Source organism: Theropithecus gelada, chromosome 2, assembly GCF_003255815.1.
Source record: "Theropithecus gelada isolate Dixy chromosome 2, Tgel_1.0, whole genome shotgun sequence".
NCBI classification, from domain to species: Eukaryota; Metazoa; Chordata; class Mammalia; order Primates; family Cercopithecidae; genus Theropithecus; species Theropithecus gelada.
In genome coordinates this window covers 33,740,244-33,757,830 of record NC_037669.1, presented here as the reverse complement: position 1 = coordinate 33,757,830, position 17,587 = coordinate 33,740,244, and the positions used below count along the sequence as shown (strand labels likewise).

At 38.1% G+C, this 17,587-nt stretch overlaps 1 protein-coding gene across 4 annotated transcripts in view; it reads right to left on the bottom strand.

Annotated features, from left to right (window-relative positions):
• Positions 1 to 17,587, bottom strand: part of ATP6V1A (ATPase H+ transporting V1 subunit A) — a 61,795-nt gene that overhangs the window by 19,032 nt on the left and 25,176 nt on the right. For 3 of the 4 annotated variants that reach the window (XM_025375415.1, XM_025375414.1, XM_025375418.1), the window contains 7 exons: positions 12,304 to 12,395; positions 9,973 to 10,101; positions 6,788 to 7,002; positions 6,392 to 6,529; positions 4,803 to 4,954; positions 2,431 to 2,593; positions 1,474 to 1,582 (listed from right to left, as the gene is read on the bottom strand). In XM_025375415.1, the coding sequence (XP_025231200.1) occupies positions 1,474 to 1,582; positions 2,431 to 2,593; positions 4,803 to 4,954; positions 6,392 to 6,529; positions 6,788 to 7,002; positions 9,973 to 10,101; positions 12,304 to 12,385 (988 nt within the window). In that variant the 5' untranslated portion in view covers positions 12,386 to 12,395. Of the gene's footprint in view, positions 1 to 1,473; positions 1,583 to 2,430; positions 2,594 to 4,802; positions 4,955 to 6,391; positions 6,530 to 6,787; positions 7,003 to 9,972; positions 10,102 to 10,366; positions 10,419 to 12,303; positions 12,396 to 17,587 lie in introns of all 4 variants that reach the window. The other variant, XM_025375416.1, reaches the window with a different exon arrangement.

The window sequence follows — 17,587 nt, the reverse complement described above, 5'->3', positions numbered from 1 at the left end:
AATTTAATGAAACTACCAATATTGGGATATATCCTAATAAAGTTAAGAGACTTCAAAGTTAGAGAAAGTCCTTTGGGAAAAGAGAAAAATCACCTACAAAAGGAAAAAAGCAGGCCAGCCTCGGCTTTTAATGTCCCCAGCATTTAATACTAGTTCTCAAAGAAAGAAATATTGATAAGGAATTTTTTTTTTTTTTTGAGACGGAGTCTCGCTCTGTCGCCCAGGCTGGAGTGTAGTGGCCAGATCTAAGCTCACTGCAAGCTCCGCCTCCCGGGTTCATGCCATTCTCCTGCCTCAGCCTCCGAGTAGCTGGGACTACAGGCGCTCGCCACGTCGCCCTGCTAGTTTTTTGTATTTTTTAGTAGAGACGGGGTTTCACCGTGTTAGCCAGGATGGTCTCGATCTCCTGACCTCGTGATCCGCCCATCTCGGCCTCCCAAAGTGCTGGGATTACAGGCTTGAGCCACCGCGCCCGGCTGATCAGGAATTTTATACTCAGCCAAACTACTATTAAAGTTTAAAGGCAGTAGAAAAAAAAAATCAAATTTATGAAGAAACAAGAATTCAGAGAACATAGTTGCCAGAAATCTTCTTGAAGAAACTTCCAAAAGTCAAATCTTAGCCAATAAAGAAATGGAGAAATTATAGCCAAGGACTGCTAGTGAGCATTAACTCCATTTTAATGTAGGTCTACAGTTAATTCAAATATTGGCTTTATGGCTACAGAACAGAATGTAAGTTTTATAAATCCTGAAAATGTAGACATAAAAGCTGGGATGGAAATGGAACCAAAGATGGAAGGTCATTAACACATGAATTGTCTTATCTTTTATATCCCCAGACAAAATATATTAATTCAAAGCTGATAACTCAAGTTACAAAGTTACAACTATATTTAAAACTAGATCAATGATAAAATATGTAGTGAAAAAAGGTAGTATAAGATCATTTTATGATCATTAAAAAAATTGAGGCAGCTCTATAAATGTCTTATATTCATTTATTCTGAAGATATAATACATAATCTTTTTTCTTTTTTTTTGAGACAGAGTCTTGCTCTGTCGCTCAGGCTGGAGCGTAGTGACGCAATCTTGGCTCACTGCAACCTCTGCCTCCCAGATTCAAGCGATTCTCCTGTTTCAGCCTCCTGAGTAGCTGGGATTAAAGGTGCCCACCACCACGCCCAGCCAATTTTTTGTCTTTTTAGTAGAGACAGGGTTTCACTATGTTGGCCAGGCTGGTCTTGAACTCCTGACCTCAAGTGATCTGCCCGCCTGGGCCTCCCAAAGTACTGGGACCAGAGCCATTGAGTCACCGCGCCTGGCCAAGTAAAATATTTTTTAAAAGCTAGGAATGTGCTTATATGTACAGAGACATTTTAGAATGAAAGCAAAAAGTTCTTTAGAAAAGTTTGGTGCCAGCTTTACACTTAAGAACAGATATTAACTGCTTTTATTCCAATTATATACTCACCAGTATAAATAGAGGCTTCTCTAGCAGCAACAGGCATATTGGAGGTATTGGCTACCAAAGCTGTCCTCTTCATAATCGACTCTACCTTACCATCAACCTCCATTGTGAGCTAGAGGTAAAATACATATTAGTGAATCTCCAATTTTTAAGGTAACATTTTAGCCCTCCATCTTTTTCTTTTTTTTTTTTTTAAACTTTTGCCCATATTTAATGCCTCTTATAATCAGTGTCCCTAAAGTAATATTCCCAACCACTCCAACCTCTCTTCCCTGTTCCACAGTGCTAAGAAGATAGATATTATTTCAATTTCATAAATAAAATAAATATTTTATGAAAAAAGAAATATTACTATAATAATCTAGATTATAAATCATATGCAAAGTTCACATCTATAAATGTTTTATTTCATCTTTCTCTCAATAAGTAAAAACCACCAGACCATAAAAAGAAACTTTCAATTGTTTGACTTAGGAATTAAAATTCCTGGCCAGGAGCGGTGGGTCATGCCTATAATCCCAGCACTTTGGGAGGCTGAGGTGGGTCGATTACTGGAGGTCAGGAGTTCAAGACCAGCCTGGCCAACATGGTGGAAACCCCGTCTCTACTAAAAATACAAAATTAGCTGGGCGTGGTGGCGTGTGCCTATAATCCCAGCTACTCAGGAGGCTGAGGCAGGAGAATCGCTTGAACCTGGGAGGCAGAGGTTGCAGTAAGCTGAGATGGTGCCACTGCACTCCAGCCTGGGCAACAAGAGCGAAACTCCATCACACACACAAAAAGAATTAAAATTTCTTTTCTTGAATATACAAATTAATTACAAATATAATTTTAAAATTCCTTAAAGATCCTTGATGAATGACAGCATTGCTCCAGACCCAACACAAAGCTTTATTAATTGTCAATGAACATTGATTAGTGGTATTTTCTCTAGGATATTATTTGAAGCTTTATACAGACCTCTGGGAAGTCCCGGAGGACTTCAGACATCTCATTTCCTCTTTCACCACATCCTACATAGATGATTACATCACTGTTAGAATACTTGGATAGAGACTGTGATATCACCGTCTTTCCACAGCCAAAGGCTCCTGGGATAGCAGTAGTTCCTCCCTGGACACACCTAAAGAAAGAAAACAAAGTATGGATTACTTGACTTGCTAATAGATATTAATAAATAAAGTAGGGGCTGGGCACAGTCGCTCACGCCTGTAATCCCAGCAGCACTTTGAGGGGCTGAGGCAGGTGGATCATCTGAGATCAGGAGTTCGAGATCAGCCTGGCCAACATGGTAAAACCCCGTCTCTTCTAAAAATACAAAAAAAAAAAAAAGAACGAAAAAGAAAAATTAGCTGGGTGTGGTGGTGGGCACCTGTAATCCCAGCTACTCTGGAGGTTGGGGCAGGAGAACTGCTTGAACCTGAGAGGCGGAGGTTGCAGTGAACTGAGATCGCGCCTTTGCACTCCAGCCTGGGTGACGAGCAAAAAACTCCATCTCAAAAAAAATAAAACTAAATAAAAATAAATAAATAAAGTAGGTAAGGAACACAAAAACACAAGTTAAAGATAGAAAGCACTATGAAATATATTCCATAAACTGGAGAAGAGAGATATAAGAAAATAATAAGATAAAATAAGGCTAGGCACAGAGGCTTATGCCTGTAATTCCTATGCTTTGGGAGACTGAGGTGGGAGGACTGCCTGAGCCCAAGACTAGCCTGGGCAAAAGAGCGAGACCCTGTCTCCACAAAAAAATTTAGAAATTAGAAGGTCATGGTGGTGCATGTCTATGGCCTAGCTATTCAGAAGGCTGGGACAGGAGGATAACTGGAGCCCTGGAGTTTGAGGTTACAGTGAACTATGATCTAGGCATTACATTCCAGCCTGGGCCACAGAGTGATAACCTGTCTCTTAGAGAGAGAGAGAGAGAGAGAGAGAGAGAGAGAGAGGAGATGGTTTATGGTTTTTTAAGCAGTCGTAGAAAATGGAAAGAGCAGACAACAAATTAAGAAAGATTGCTGGGCAGCAGAGAGAGCCCAGTTGATTTTAGTCAGTGCAAAAATAATGACAGTTTTTACCATTACTTTTAATAGAAATCATCAATTTATGGTGACATAAATCTACTGTTTTTTTAATTATACCACAATTCTTTGTTTTGAAAAAGTTACACATGCAAATAAATTAAATACACACTTTATACTGGGAAATCTATTCCTGTGCATGCTTTTGGTTTACTGAGTGACCTAATAAATTGCTTGGTAATAATTTATACTTAAATCATTTGAACTTTGTACATCACAAAACCAGTTTACCATAAAATTATACAATTGGTTATAGAAAGGCTTAAGCCAAAAATTTACATCAGTTGAAAGCTATAGATATTGGAGTATTTACTTCTTTGCCATGAAATAGGGCATTTTCCCCCTTGCTCTGTCATCTGAATTATTTAATAATTTTAAATCTAGAAGCAGATCCAGCATCAAACTTAAAGTTAGGTATTCATGTTGCTTGCTTCTCAGTTTGGGATGGAGTTTGGGACTAAATTGATCCCCTGGATCACGTGATGACTGCAGAGATTTCCTTCACCAAAAATCAGATTAAAGCCGTGTTTCTGCAGAGGTATGGGTGCACTACAGCATTTAGAAGCACATTCTGTACTATTTTCTTTCCCTCTTCCAAATATTATCCCAGTTATTTGGGTGGGGCTTCTGTCTTGGTTTCCAGTCTAGGATAACTTAAGAAACATGGTGGCCAGGTGCAGTGGCTCACGCCTGTAATCCTAGAACTTTGGGAGGCCAAGGCAGGTGGATGACTTGAGCTCAGAAGTTTGAGATCAGCCTAGGCAACATAGTCAAACCTGGTCTCTACCAAAAATACAAAAAATTAGCTAGGTGTGGTGGTGCATGCCTGTGGTCCCAGCTACTCGGGAGGGTGAGGCAGGAGGAGGATTGCTTGAGCCTGGGAGGCAGAGGTTGCAGTGAGCTGAGATCACGCCACTGCACTCTAGCCTGGGTTGAGTGAGATCCTGTCTCAACTAGAAAAAAAAGAAACACAGTTATACTGTTTTGGTACAGATTTTCTTCAGCAAATTTAATTTTTCCAGAAAAGTTTCAGAAATAATGCTTTCTGTGGGCAACCATGAAAAAAGTAAATCTTCAATGGTTTGAATTTATAATAAGTGCTAGCAATAGAAAAATATTTAATTCACCATTATTACTCTAGATAATGTATTACAGTGTTAAACACATAAACCCTTTATCTATGAAGATAATAAAAATATAAGCACATATAATAACTCTGAGGGAAAATCATGGGACACATCTCAAACTTACGGAAAAAGGGCATCAAGGACTCTCTGGCCAGTCAACAGAGGATGATTGGCTGGCAGCTTCTCAGTGACAGGTCGAACTTGACGTACAGGCCACACTTGCACCATGGTGAACTTTTCCTTTACACCTTCAAATTCAAGCTCCAAGACAACATCCTATAAAAATACAGTACGATTTTAGTATGGTCAAATTTGTGAACATTTCTTCCTTCAAAATCAAAGTAACCCGATTCTCCTTGGGGTTAGGAAGGTGATACATGTAAGCAAAAAGGTAACGAGTAATACAATAACATTTGTGAACATTGAGATGCTTTCAAACATTCACAAATAGCGCCAATGTCCATGGCCCTACAGAAATCTCTAATTTTGTTGAAATATGAATTTGAATTATCTGCTTTAGGGGGGTTGCTCCATTGGGAGTGAGTCTCCAAACTAGTGTGCAAGTCTAGTTGATTTCCCCAAATCCCTGTCTTAACTCTTGTTCTCCATATCTGATAGAGCACAGTCTTACTCTTATGAAATGATTAAAAAATTACTATTTCTTATCACATTTTATTGGGAGAAAATTATATGCTATGATAGTCTTTTCAATAAAGTTATCTTCATACCCATAAAGATTATGAGCCTAATGTATTTGGTATTATGTGACTGTAAATAACATTAAAGGTCTAAATTTTAATCCAGGGCCAGGCATGGATTACAGCTTACGCCTGTGATCCCAGCACTTTTGGGAGGCCAAGGCAGGAGGATCACTTGAGTACAGAAGTTCAAGACCAGCCTGGGCAACAGAATGAGATCCTGTCTCTAAAAAAAATTTTTTTTAATTAGGCTGGGCGCGGTGGCTCACGCCTGTAATCTCAGCAATTTGGGAGACTGAGGTGGGCAGATCACGAGGTCAGGAGATCAAGACCATCCTGGCCATGGTGAAACCCCATCTCTACTAAAAAAACAAAAATTAGCCGAGTGTGGTAGCAGGCACCTGTAATCCCGCCTACTTGGAAAGCTGAGGTAGGAGAATCGCTTGAACCCAAGAGGCAGAGGATGCAGTGAGCAGAGATCACCCCACTGTACTCCAGCCTGGTGACAGAGTGACAGAGCAAGAGTCCNGATTACAGGCGCCCACCACCACGCCTGGCTAATTTTTGTATTTTTAGTAGAGACGGGGTTTCACCATATTGCTCAGGGTGGTCTTGATCTCCTGACCTCGTGATCTGCCCGCCTCGCCCTCTCAAAGTGCTGGGATTACAGGTGTGAGACTACGCGCCCAGTCCTATTACATAATTATTATGTGAATATTAATACACCATTAAAATCAAAGTCTATTCTATGCCTAAACAATTAGGGCTTTAAATAAATGTAGCATCAGTTAAGATGGTAGAAAACTGTTACATTTCTTTAAAAAGAAATACTATGTTCTGCTTTTTTATCCCTGAATCCAAGTTAAAAACAAACAAAAAACCTTCAAAAATTATAGGAGTTACTCAAAACTTACATATTAAATATCAATTGTTTAATTACTTAGGGCACTAAAACTGGGCAGCTGTCATATAAAAATAGAGCCACTCTGCAGGATAAAGTTCAAATGATACTTACAGAGGTATCATAATTCCCAGGTGGAGCAATGTAAGTTACAGTTCCTCTGTTTCGTGGGGGTAACATGATTTTGTGTTTGATAAGCGAGTTCTCATTGACAATTCCATAAATGTCTCCGCCAGTGATATGACTACCAACCTAGAGGATAAATGTATTTGCTGTTTAATTTTCAAATAAATGTCAAGTAGACTTGCCCCTGCTGCTATAATTTAAATCATTTACTTGACTTATCAATAAAACATTAGTTCTAAAATCCCACAAAGTAGAGTTAAGAAAAAATTTAAACTATGCTTCTGTAGTCTATTTTTATTTGGACTACCAGTACAATGTAGTTTACTAAACATTCATTTTATATTCTTTCAAGAACTTCAGAAATTCTTGGTTACACAGACATACCCGTAGGTTTTTGCAAGGTGTAAAGTCCCATTTGATATCTCTGCTAAGAGCAGACACGTTTACTCCTCTGGGGATGTAGATGCTTTGGGTCTGACTGCTGATATCCGACAAAGGTCTTTGAATACCATCAAAAATGGCTCCCATAATGCCAGGACCAAGCTCTACAGAGAGGGGTTTACCAGTGCGAAGTACAGGATCTCCAACAGAAACACCAGCTAAAAACAGCAGCTAAGGAAAACCTACTATGAAGGTTTAAAGACACTATTAACAGGAAATACCACAGTTTAACAAGGAAATGCCACTCAAGAAGTGAAAACAGAAGTTCCCAAACTTTCTCAGTTCACAGGATTTATAGTGTTTTCAGTAATTTTTTTCAGTGTCCCAGGACAAAAGATATATCTAACACTTGCATTTATTAAATAGTTATGTCTAAATAACCTAATATGTATATATGTCCTAACAACTGAGTAGCAATTTGAGAAAAATATATGCATAAGTTGAAAAAAAAAGAATATTAATTTCAGTTCTAAATATCCATAATTCTTATGAATGTATATGCCCTTGGGGAACTATATAATTTTCCAATCTTGGAATCAGATTGGAAACCTGTTCCATTTTGATTTTCACAGTATACTTGCTTTTGTAGCTTAGCAACTGCCAAAAACTCAGCTTTGCAAAGATATGACATCACTGACAAAAATATAGTACAGCAACATAATGAAACTGTTTATTATCTCAAGCTACTAGTTCATGTGGTGTCTGACAATATGTCTAACATTCCTGTGTTTGCCTCAAAAATTTTAAATATCCTGGCACCACATGAGTTTGCTGCAGCTTCTCAGAATGCCTCTGCAAAGTTTGGAAACCACAGGGCTAAAAATAGAAGCAAAACCCTCTCGTTAATACATTGCTTCACATATACGGCTAAGGAATCAGTCCCCTGATAAGGGTATTAGTACTGGGACAAAACCTAAAATCTTAAAAATAAAGTTATTTTGAAAACATACAAATAAGAATAAAACATATAAATAAGCATAATGAGTCCACTTTATTCTCACACATTTGTTGACAGGAGTAAAATCAGTACAACTTTTCCTGAGAGCAATTTAGCAATATTTATCAAAATTCAAAATGGGTAAGTCTTGACCTAGGAATCCAACTTCTGTGAATTCTTACTATACTTACACTGTAGCACTGTTTATAACAACCAAAGACTAGAAACCAAAACTTCTATCATTAAGATATTGTTAAGTAAATAATGGTACATTTATATGATGGAATTATTATACGGCTGTAAAAAAAAAAAAAGAACCAGAGTTATCATGAATTCCTCTAGAAATATCTCTAAACTATGTATTTTCATTTCCAATTTTGATTATGAAAATCTTCTGAACAACAACAAAGTTGAAAGAATTTTACAGTGGACTTCCAATCTCTACCAGTTAGATTCTACCTTTAGCATTTTACTATATTTATCACATATCTATTTATCTTCTAGAATACATATACTTTTAAGTGAAAAAAAGCAAGGTGTATAACAGTACATATAATATGCTATCTTGGGAGGCCGAGGCGGGTGGATCACGAGGTCAGGAGTTCAAGACCAGCCTGGCCAAGATGGTGAAACCCCGTCTCTACTAAAAATACAAAAAATTAGCTGGGTGTGGTGGCACACGCCTGTAATCCCAGCTACTCGGGAGGCTGAGGCAGAGAATAGGTTAAACCTGGGAGGCGGAGGTTGCAGTAAGCCGAGATCGTGCCACTGCACTCCAGCCTGGGCGACAGAGCAAGACTCCATCTCAAAAAAACAAACAAACAAAAAACAAATACATATAGAGAGAGAAAAAGGAAAGAAAAATACAAATATTTGTATTTGCTCATGTCTGTAATTACTAAACTAGAAGGATATACAATAAAGGGAGCTATAAATGTGGTTGCATGTGTGCATGGAAGTGTGTATGTGTTTTGATAAATGGCTAGATACAAGACAACAGAGGCAAGGAGGGTTGTCACTGTTTACATTTTCATTTATTTTAAATCTTCAAGCCATGTAAAAGATTAAACAAAATATAAAAGTAACAATAGAAAAAATATTTCTGATTAGTTACGATTTCATAGCTACAAAAACTTGTTTTTATTTAAAATTTTTAGATGATTTTGTTTTAAATTGGCACCTAGTACTATAGAGAGACTAGTTATCTGCATGCATGTGTTTTAGAATGGCAAAAACATCATACCAAATAAATCTTGATTAAATACTCAAATAATTAATGCTGATTTTGAGAATCAAAGTAAAACACATATAGAAGCACTAAAAAAGTGATTCTTCTTCACTAGGCTTAACCCTTTATGCTTATTTTTCATAGAAAATTGAAAATAAATACTATGTTTAAAAGCCAAAATTATGATAACCAAATAGTAAAGCTTTCCTAGTAATAAAACTGAAATGTAATACGTCACTCAGTGCTATTATGGTGACCAATTTATTTGTGGACTTACTATTTTAAACCGAAATCATAATTGAAGAATTTTAACTTCACAAATCAATATTGTTATTCTGTTTACGCTTTCTTCTACAGTATGTGTCCCACTGAAGAAAAAGTTCAGTTGATCCCCCTGAAGTTCATGAATTACTGAAGCAGTAAGAGCAATGAAAGTTCAGAAGATACTAATTTCTTAAAATAAGAATATTAATTCATAGTACCTTTCTCTCTTTCTGTAACGTACTCCTGTATAATTTAGGTCTCTTCACAACACCAGCATTTCATGCTTCTAATAACATTAGTTGTTGCTGCTTTGCTGCTTCTACCTTTGGCTTAAATCCTTACTTTTTTTTTTCTTTTCTGAGACAGAGTCTCACTCTGTCGCCCAGGCTGGAGTGCAGCGGTGCAATCTTGACTCACTGCAACCTCCCTCCTCCGGGGTTCAAGCGATTCCCCTGCCTCAGTCTCCCGAGTGGCTGGAATTACAGGCGCCTGCCACTACGCCCAGCTAATTTTCGTATTTTTATTAGAGATGGAGTTTTACCATGATGGCCAAGCTGGTCTCAAATTCCTGACCTCAGGTGATCCGTCTGCCTCGGCCTCCCAAAGTGCTGGGATTACAGGTGTGAGGCACTGTGCCTGGCCTAAATCCTTAAATTTTGAAATATAGAAAGTGGCAGGAAATTGAGCCAAAAAGGATACAAGTTTCTTCATACACCTGAATAGTAGCCATGTCACCCTCCAATCGAATAATCTCTCCAACCAACTCGCTGTGGCCCACTCTCACCAGCTCATACATGGCTGCACCTGCCATGTCACAGGCTGTAACCACTGAAGAGAACAAAAGACTATTTTGATTACTTAAAACTCTAGTGTTCTGTGAATAGTCACAAATTATTAAAACACCCAATAAACCCAGTATCGTGCCTCTCTCATATATTCATAAGAAGAATAAAAACCTACTATTGAACATACTGGTAGTTTCACATAGATACATTTTTAGTGTATAATATAAACAGATAAGCCAAAGATTATTTACTTACATAATATACATGAAAACTTTGCAAACATTTCAAGTTCTGCATGGCAAACTTACCTGGTAGGATTCAAGTATGTTCTGAGAGTTGCTATGATATATGGAGTGAAGGCTTTGGAACAATAAAAAAACTTTTAAAAGTAGAAATTGGAATAAATGGTTTGGCTAGTAGTATGGTGGAATGCCACACAATTATCACTTTGCTATGCTGTTACCATTTCCTTTGAGAGACACACCTAAAGGAACATCTTTACTTTCTAACAACTTACAGCAGTGGTTCTTAAAACTATTCTGGGACATGGACCCTTTTGAAAAACTAATAATAGCTCTACTAGAAAAACTCACACGCACATCTACAAAATTTTTTTCATAGGCCATAAGGATATTTACAATCAGTCACCACCATTGGGTAAGAAATTATCAATGGAATTCCATTTACTGAACTTACTATTTTGGACCATGTTGTCTAGTAAGCAAAAATTACTTTTCTAGCAGGGAGGAAAGGAAAGGTTGCCGTATTTTTAGACACGTGTAAGAATAAACCAATTTTTAATATTTAGCCTTGTGATACAACTGATTAGAACTATATAACAGGTAATACTTCAGTGGAAACTATTAAAGTTTTATGAGTTAATTAACCTGTGTTAAAACAATGAAGACTTATTCATTCTGTAAATATTTACCTCTATACTGATTACTTAAGAATTAAGATGCACTGAAATACCAGAGATAGTGAAATTTAAAAATCATATTTCATAAGCCAAAAAAGGATGCCATTGTTCCATTGCCTTATTAAGTACTTAAGAATTAAAAATTGCAGGAGGCAAGGGGAAGGAGAGCATTAGGACAAATACCTAATGCATGTGGGGCTTAAAACCTATATAACAGATTGATAGGTGCAGCAAGCCACCATGGCACATGTATACCTATGTAACAAACCTACACTTTCTGCACATGTATCCCAGAACTTAAAGTAAAATCTAAAAAAATTTTTTTTAAAAAATTGTTTCCAGGAGCAGTTTACTACACAGTTTCACAGAATATTTTTTCCTGAACTCTTTGATGTTCTTTTGCTTTTTCTCTAAAAGTTCTTGGGTTTAGCCTGTCCTTCCTAAAGACCCTTATGATCATTGAGAGGACAATTATTTCTCTGCATGGCAAAAGATACTGATAACCTTTTAATGACTTGCCAATGAAATCAAGCTCAAACACCAAGTTCTTGGGGGAGAAAAAAGGGGACAGTGACTGACAGTTTTCATTTGCATAAACATCAAAAAACTGTCATCACCACTACTGTAACTGGAACAAGAAAAAGACTATATAGCATGAGGTTTGAAGGATAATACATCACTAAGCAGGCTTTACTTAGAGAAACTGTGACTGTGAATCACATTTTGTAGAGGGAGTATTCAATAACAAAACAAATACTGGCGCAAGATTTATTATTTAAAAAGCAGCACTCCACATTTTGGCAGAATGGACACAAAGTTTGGGTACTAAAACTTCTTTCCCACAGGTAGTTAATAAGACACTTAACCATTCAAAAAGTTTCATAAATGCAAAACGCAAAAGCTAATATTACTGAGAAATGCTTTGAGCATTTGAATTATTAAAGTTCAAAAAAAATTAACATTTACTGAATGCCTGCTATATGCAAGATATTACATATTAAAAGCAATATACTTCATAGTTTTTTTACCTCAAATTTAACAAAAAATTAAGACACATAAAACTGAACACTGGTTGAACATTTACATAATTATAAACAGGATATCACAAAGCAGCACCTCAATAATTATCAAATTTAGATAATCAATGCTAGATGAGCCCTTATGATACAGATTCTACTTAAGTCTTACAGTCACTATGAGATCTCCTAATGACAAAAGGAATTTATGCAGGTAAACAGAAAGTTGTATATTTCTATGTAAAATATTTTGAAAAGACATTAATCAAAGTTAGATATCCTTATTTTGAGATTATGATGTATTACTTACCAGGTCCTGAGACCCCATGCACATAACCAAATGTGCTTTCTTTATCTTCATCGAGTATTTTGGGTAGCTTGGAAAAATCCATGTTGGTTTACCTATGGTAAATAAATAAATAAATAAGCTATAATTATAAACCCTAAAGCAAAAGAACCAAAATACAGGTAGTCCACTAAGATGAGACCACTCTCATCCTTGGTGTATTCTTGAGTTATTATACTTCTTCAAAGTAGAATATAAAAATTTCCTTTTTCTTAATTTGAAACAATTTTTAAGAGGCTCTCTGTCACCCAGGCTGGAGTGTGGTGGTACAGTTATATCTCACTGCAGCCTCAGACTCCTGGACTCTAGCAATCCTCCTGCCTCAGCCTCCCAAGTAGCTATGACTACAGGTGTGTGCCACTACAGGACACACCACTACAGGTGTGTCCCAGCTAGTATTTGTTTGTTTTTGAGACACAGTCTAACTCCACCACCCAGGCTGGAGTGCGGTGGAAGGATCTCTGCTCACTGCAACCTCTGCCTCCCAAGTTTAAGCAATTTCTGTGCCTCAGCCTCCAGCGTAGCTGGAATTACAGGTGCATGTGACCACGCCTGGCTAATTTTTGTATTTTTAGTAGAGACAGGGTTTTGCCACGTTGGCCAGTCTGGTCTCAAACTCCTGACCTCAAGTGATCTGCCCACCTCAGCCTCCCAAAGTTCTGGGAGTATGGACGTGAGCCACTGAACCCAGCCAAAATTCCCAAAATGTAGTTAAAACTACCCTATTCCTGGATGCTCAATGGTTATATCACAACTGAATTATATCTCTATGTGAGGTATTTCATAAGAAATATCGATAAGTATAACAAAAAAGTAAAGTTTTTTCAAAGATTTATCCACCCCTACAACAAGCCCATCCTCAATGACCTCTCTGACTTATCCAACTACTCTTCCACTTAATCATGCTGCAGATACATTCTGAACTCTTTGTCAGTTCTCAAAAACACAAGCACATTCTACCTCAGGGCCTTTGAACAGGTTGTTCCATCTGCTTAGAATGTTCTTCTCCAAGGTATCTGCTCCTACACCTCCTTCAGGTCTTTTTTTCTAACACGGTCTGGTTCCGTCAGCTAGGCAGGAGTGTAATGGTGTGATCATGGCTCACAGCCAACTCAACGTCCTGGGTTCAAGAGATCCTCCCACCTCATCCTCCCTAGTACCTGGGACCACAGGTGTGTGCTACCACATCTGGCTAATTTTATTTTATTTTCTGTGAAGACGAGGTCTCAGTATGTTGCCTAGGCCGGTCTTAACCTCCTGGGCCCAAGTGATTCTCTGGCCTTGGCCTCCTGAAGTGTTGGGATTACAGGTGTGAGTCACCATGTTCAGTACCCCTTCAGATCTTTACTCAAACATCACCTTTTCCATGAGGCTTCTCTGTCCATTTATTTAAAACTGCAACATCCTCCCTCCTTCCCTACTTTATTTTATACCACAGCATTTTTAACAATGTAACAAATGATATATTTTACATTTTAAAAGTATTTATTTATTACCTATCTTTAAATTTTAACTAGGAATGTTTTTCCTTCTTTTAGTGGAACACACAGAATAGTTTAAGAAATTCATTTCAACCTCTTACTTTACAGATATACAATCTAAAAAACATGAACTATCCAAGTTCACATTGAAAACTGACAACAGATTCCAAAGGAGAAAGTTTATTTGTGACTGCTGGTCTACCTTAATAACTATTACCAATTGAATGAGGGAGATGAAATACAGGTACACTTGAAAAGCTAAATAATGTCCAAAAATAACCACAAAGAGTCATAGATCAGTAAGTGATAAAGTACCAAATAATACACCCTTATTTACTAAAAGTTCAAAGATTAGAATGTTTAGAGAAGACATCTTGAAGGTCAGGTAGAATTTGCACACAGTAGAAAAAGAAAGGTAGCAAAGACACTGCGGAGGGTAGAGGGGGTGCCAATAACAAAAGAATGGAGAAAAACATTCAGGAATAGTGAACAGACCAGCCTGACTGGTATAAAAGACTTATATTAAAGCAGCAGTGGGAAACAAGGATGTAAGGGTAAAGACTAATTTGTGGATCTTGAACTGACTGCCAAAATAACAAGTGGACTTTATTCTATAAACACAAGGAAATCAGTGAAGATTGAGGGAGAACTATTATGAGAAGAATGGTATTCAATTACTTTAACAGAATTAAAGTAGGGTAGGCAGGATAAGTTGAAGCAGCTCAGGAAATAGGTAAGGCTTGAATGTCAATGGAATTCCATTTATTATATGTTTACAGAGCTTTTGAAGCTTTAAATAGCTGTATAGTAAAACAAAATGACTTAAATGCTCAACTGAGGGGCAAACACCACCTTGGGAACAGAGGAGAAACTGATTCCAACTTGAAGAAGTGTAGACCAATATGGATGAAGTATAGTGAACAAGTAGCTGTAAAGTAAGTTTTTGTTTCTTTTTTCTTTGAGACAAGTTCTTGCTGTCACGCAGGCTGGAGTGCAGTGGCGGGATCACGGCTCACTGCAGCCTTGACCTCCTGGGCTCAAGTGATCACCTCAGCCGCCCCCGTCCCCACCCCACCCAGTAGCTGGCAAGACAAGCACATGCCACCGCACCCAGCTAATTTTTACATTTATTGTAGAGACAGGGTTTCACCATGTTGCCCAGATTGGCCTCAAACTCCTGGGCTCAAGTGATCTGCCTGCCTCAGCCTCCCAAAGTGCTGGGATTACAGACATGAACCACTGCTCCTGGCAGAAATTTATTAGGTTTTTTGGCTTCCTGAAGACACAGTAGAAGAAGTCATTAAGAGCAGGCATAGGACTGTAAAACATTGGAATCTAAAGAGACAGAACGAGACTTTCTAGAAACTATGAGATAATACAGGGGAAAACAGAAAGAAAATTTAAAGACAAACATATTTAATTGGACAACAGGTTGGGAGGAGTCTTCAAAGAAGTAGTGAACAAGTGAATGAGGTGAAATTTCAATCTTCAGAAAATCAAAGATTTTCAAAATCAGAAGAAACTGACAATCATACATAGTCTAAGTTCCTCCCCAAATATGGGTATTTCCTCTATAGCATTCATGATACATGGTCATCTGCCTATTAAAGTGGAAACAGCATGAGATCATGGGTCAGCAGACTTGGGATCACATTCTGGTCCTACCAATAACATGCTGCAGAACATCTTGGACAAATCAAAATCTCTTAATATCTGCATTTGAAAAACAGTAATAATGCTACCACCTACCCCAGACTTGTGATTGCCTTACAAATTTGCTTAAATGTTCCTTGTGTCTGGGTGAGGTGGCTCATGCCTATAATTCCAGCACTTTGGGGGGCTGAGGTGGGCGAATCACCTGAGGTCAGAAGTTCGACATTGGCCTAGCCAACACGGCAAAACCCCGTCTCTACTAAGAATACAAAAATTAGCCGGGCATGGTGGTGGGCACCTGTAATTCCAGCTACTCAGGAGGCTGAGGCAGGAGAATTGCTTGAACCTGGGAGGCTGAGGGTGCAGTGAGCCAAGATTGCACCACTGCATTCCAGCCTGGGCAACAAAAACAAAACTCCGTCTCAAAAAAAAAAGTTCCTTGTGAAATGTAATATGCTTACAAAAATGTCATCAGTAACACTATTTGAATATAGGTCCTGAATTTGGAAAAAGCCATTCTGTTTTTAGAAATACTATCTCATATCCAAACTAAATCTACTTCCCTTAACTTCTATCCTCTGGCCCTATTTTTTCCAACTACTATAGCCACACAAGGTATGTTTCCTCTCCAAGCAAATTCTCTTTAGTGCTTTCCACTGTCCCTCAAAGCATAATCTTTTCAGATCCCTCACTCCTGAAACTACCCTTTTCTAGAAGTATTTCACAAGGTCAGTATTTCTTTTAACTAGTACAAATAAAACAACATTCTAGATGCTGTATGATTGAGTACTGAAGAGTACTACTTCATTTATTCTGAATGCTGCCCCTTTTTTTTTTTTTTTTTTTGAGACAGGGTCTCACTCTCACTCTGTCACCCAGGCTGGAGCACACTGGTGCAATTTCGGTTCACTGCAACCTCCACCTCCGAGGTTCAAGCAATTCTTGTGCCTCAGCCTCCTGAGTAGCTGGGACTACAGTGTGCGCCAGTATGCCCAGCTAATTTTTTATTTTTAGTAGAGACAGGGTTTCACCATGTTGGCCAGACTGGTCTCGAACTCCTGACCTCAAGTGATCTACCCACCTGTAATTCCAAAGTGCTGGGATTACAGGCATGAGCCACTGTGCCTGGCCCTGAATGCTTTTTTTTTTTTTTGAGACGGAGTCTCGCTTTGTTGCCCAGGCTGGAGTGTGGAGTGCAGTGGCACAATCTCGGCTCACGGCAAGCTCTGCCTCCCGGGTTCACGCCATTCTCCTATCTCAGCCTTCTGAGTAGCTGGGACTACAGGCGCCCGCCACCATGCCTGGCTAATTTTTTGTATTTTTTAGTAGAGACAGGGTTTCACCATGTTAGCCAGGATGGTCTCGATCTCATGACCTCGTGATCTGCCTACCTCGGCCTCCCAAAGTGCTGGGATTACAGGTGTGAGCCACCACACCTGGCAAATGCTTCTTTTTATTGAGAGACAAATGCCACGGTTTGAAGACTTTGAATTTATAAGTTGTGTCCTTAGGCAAATCAAATTCTTTCATCCTTTTGAGCCTCAGTTTCATCTCTAAAATCTAATGGGGTTTTTGTGAGGCATCTAACAGTATCCCTAACAGAAAAGTAATACTGATGACTACTAATTTTATTCTGTTAATATAAGCTAAGATAGCCTTTTTCTAAAGTGTCCAGTGATTCTTATCTTGCTACCAAATCTAGTAGTTCTTATCTTGAACCAAATCTAGTCACTCAGCTAGTTTTTTTGGATTTCAGAGAATATACAAGAGCATACCAAGAAATTTCCCTGCTTATAGTAGACTGCTATAGCATCCTGTTTCTTGTTCACATTCTGGGATGGGGTACATAGTTCTTATCTTGAACCAAATCTAGTCACTTAACTAGTTTCTTTCCCCTAGTTATCAGGTGTATTTTATCATAACTATATTTTCTAAGACCAACTGTATTTTTTTTTAAGCATTGATGATGTGCCACCTGCTATATTATAGATAGAAAATATAATGACGTAAGACACAATCTTTCCCCCAAGGATCTTCTGGCATAGTGGGATGAAAAGACAAACAGGTAGTTATCATAAGGTGATATATGTGCTCTCTTAGGAGTACTATAGGCT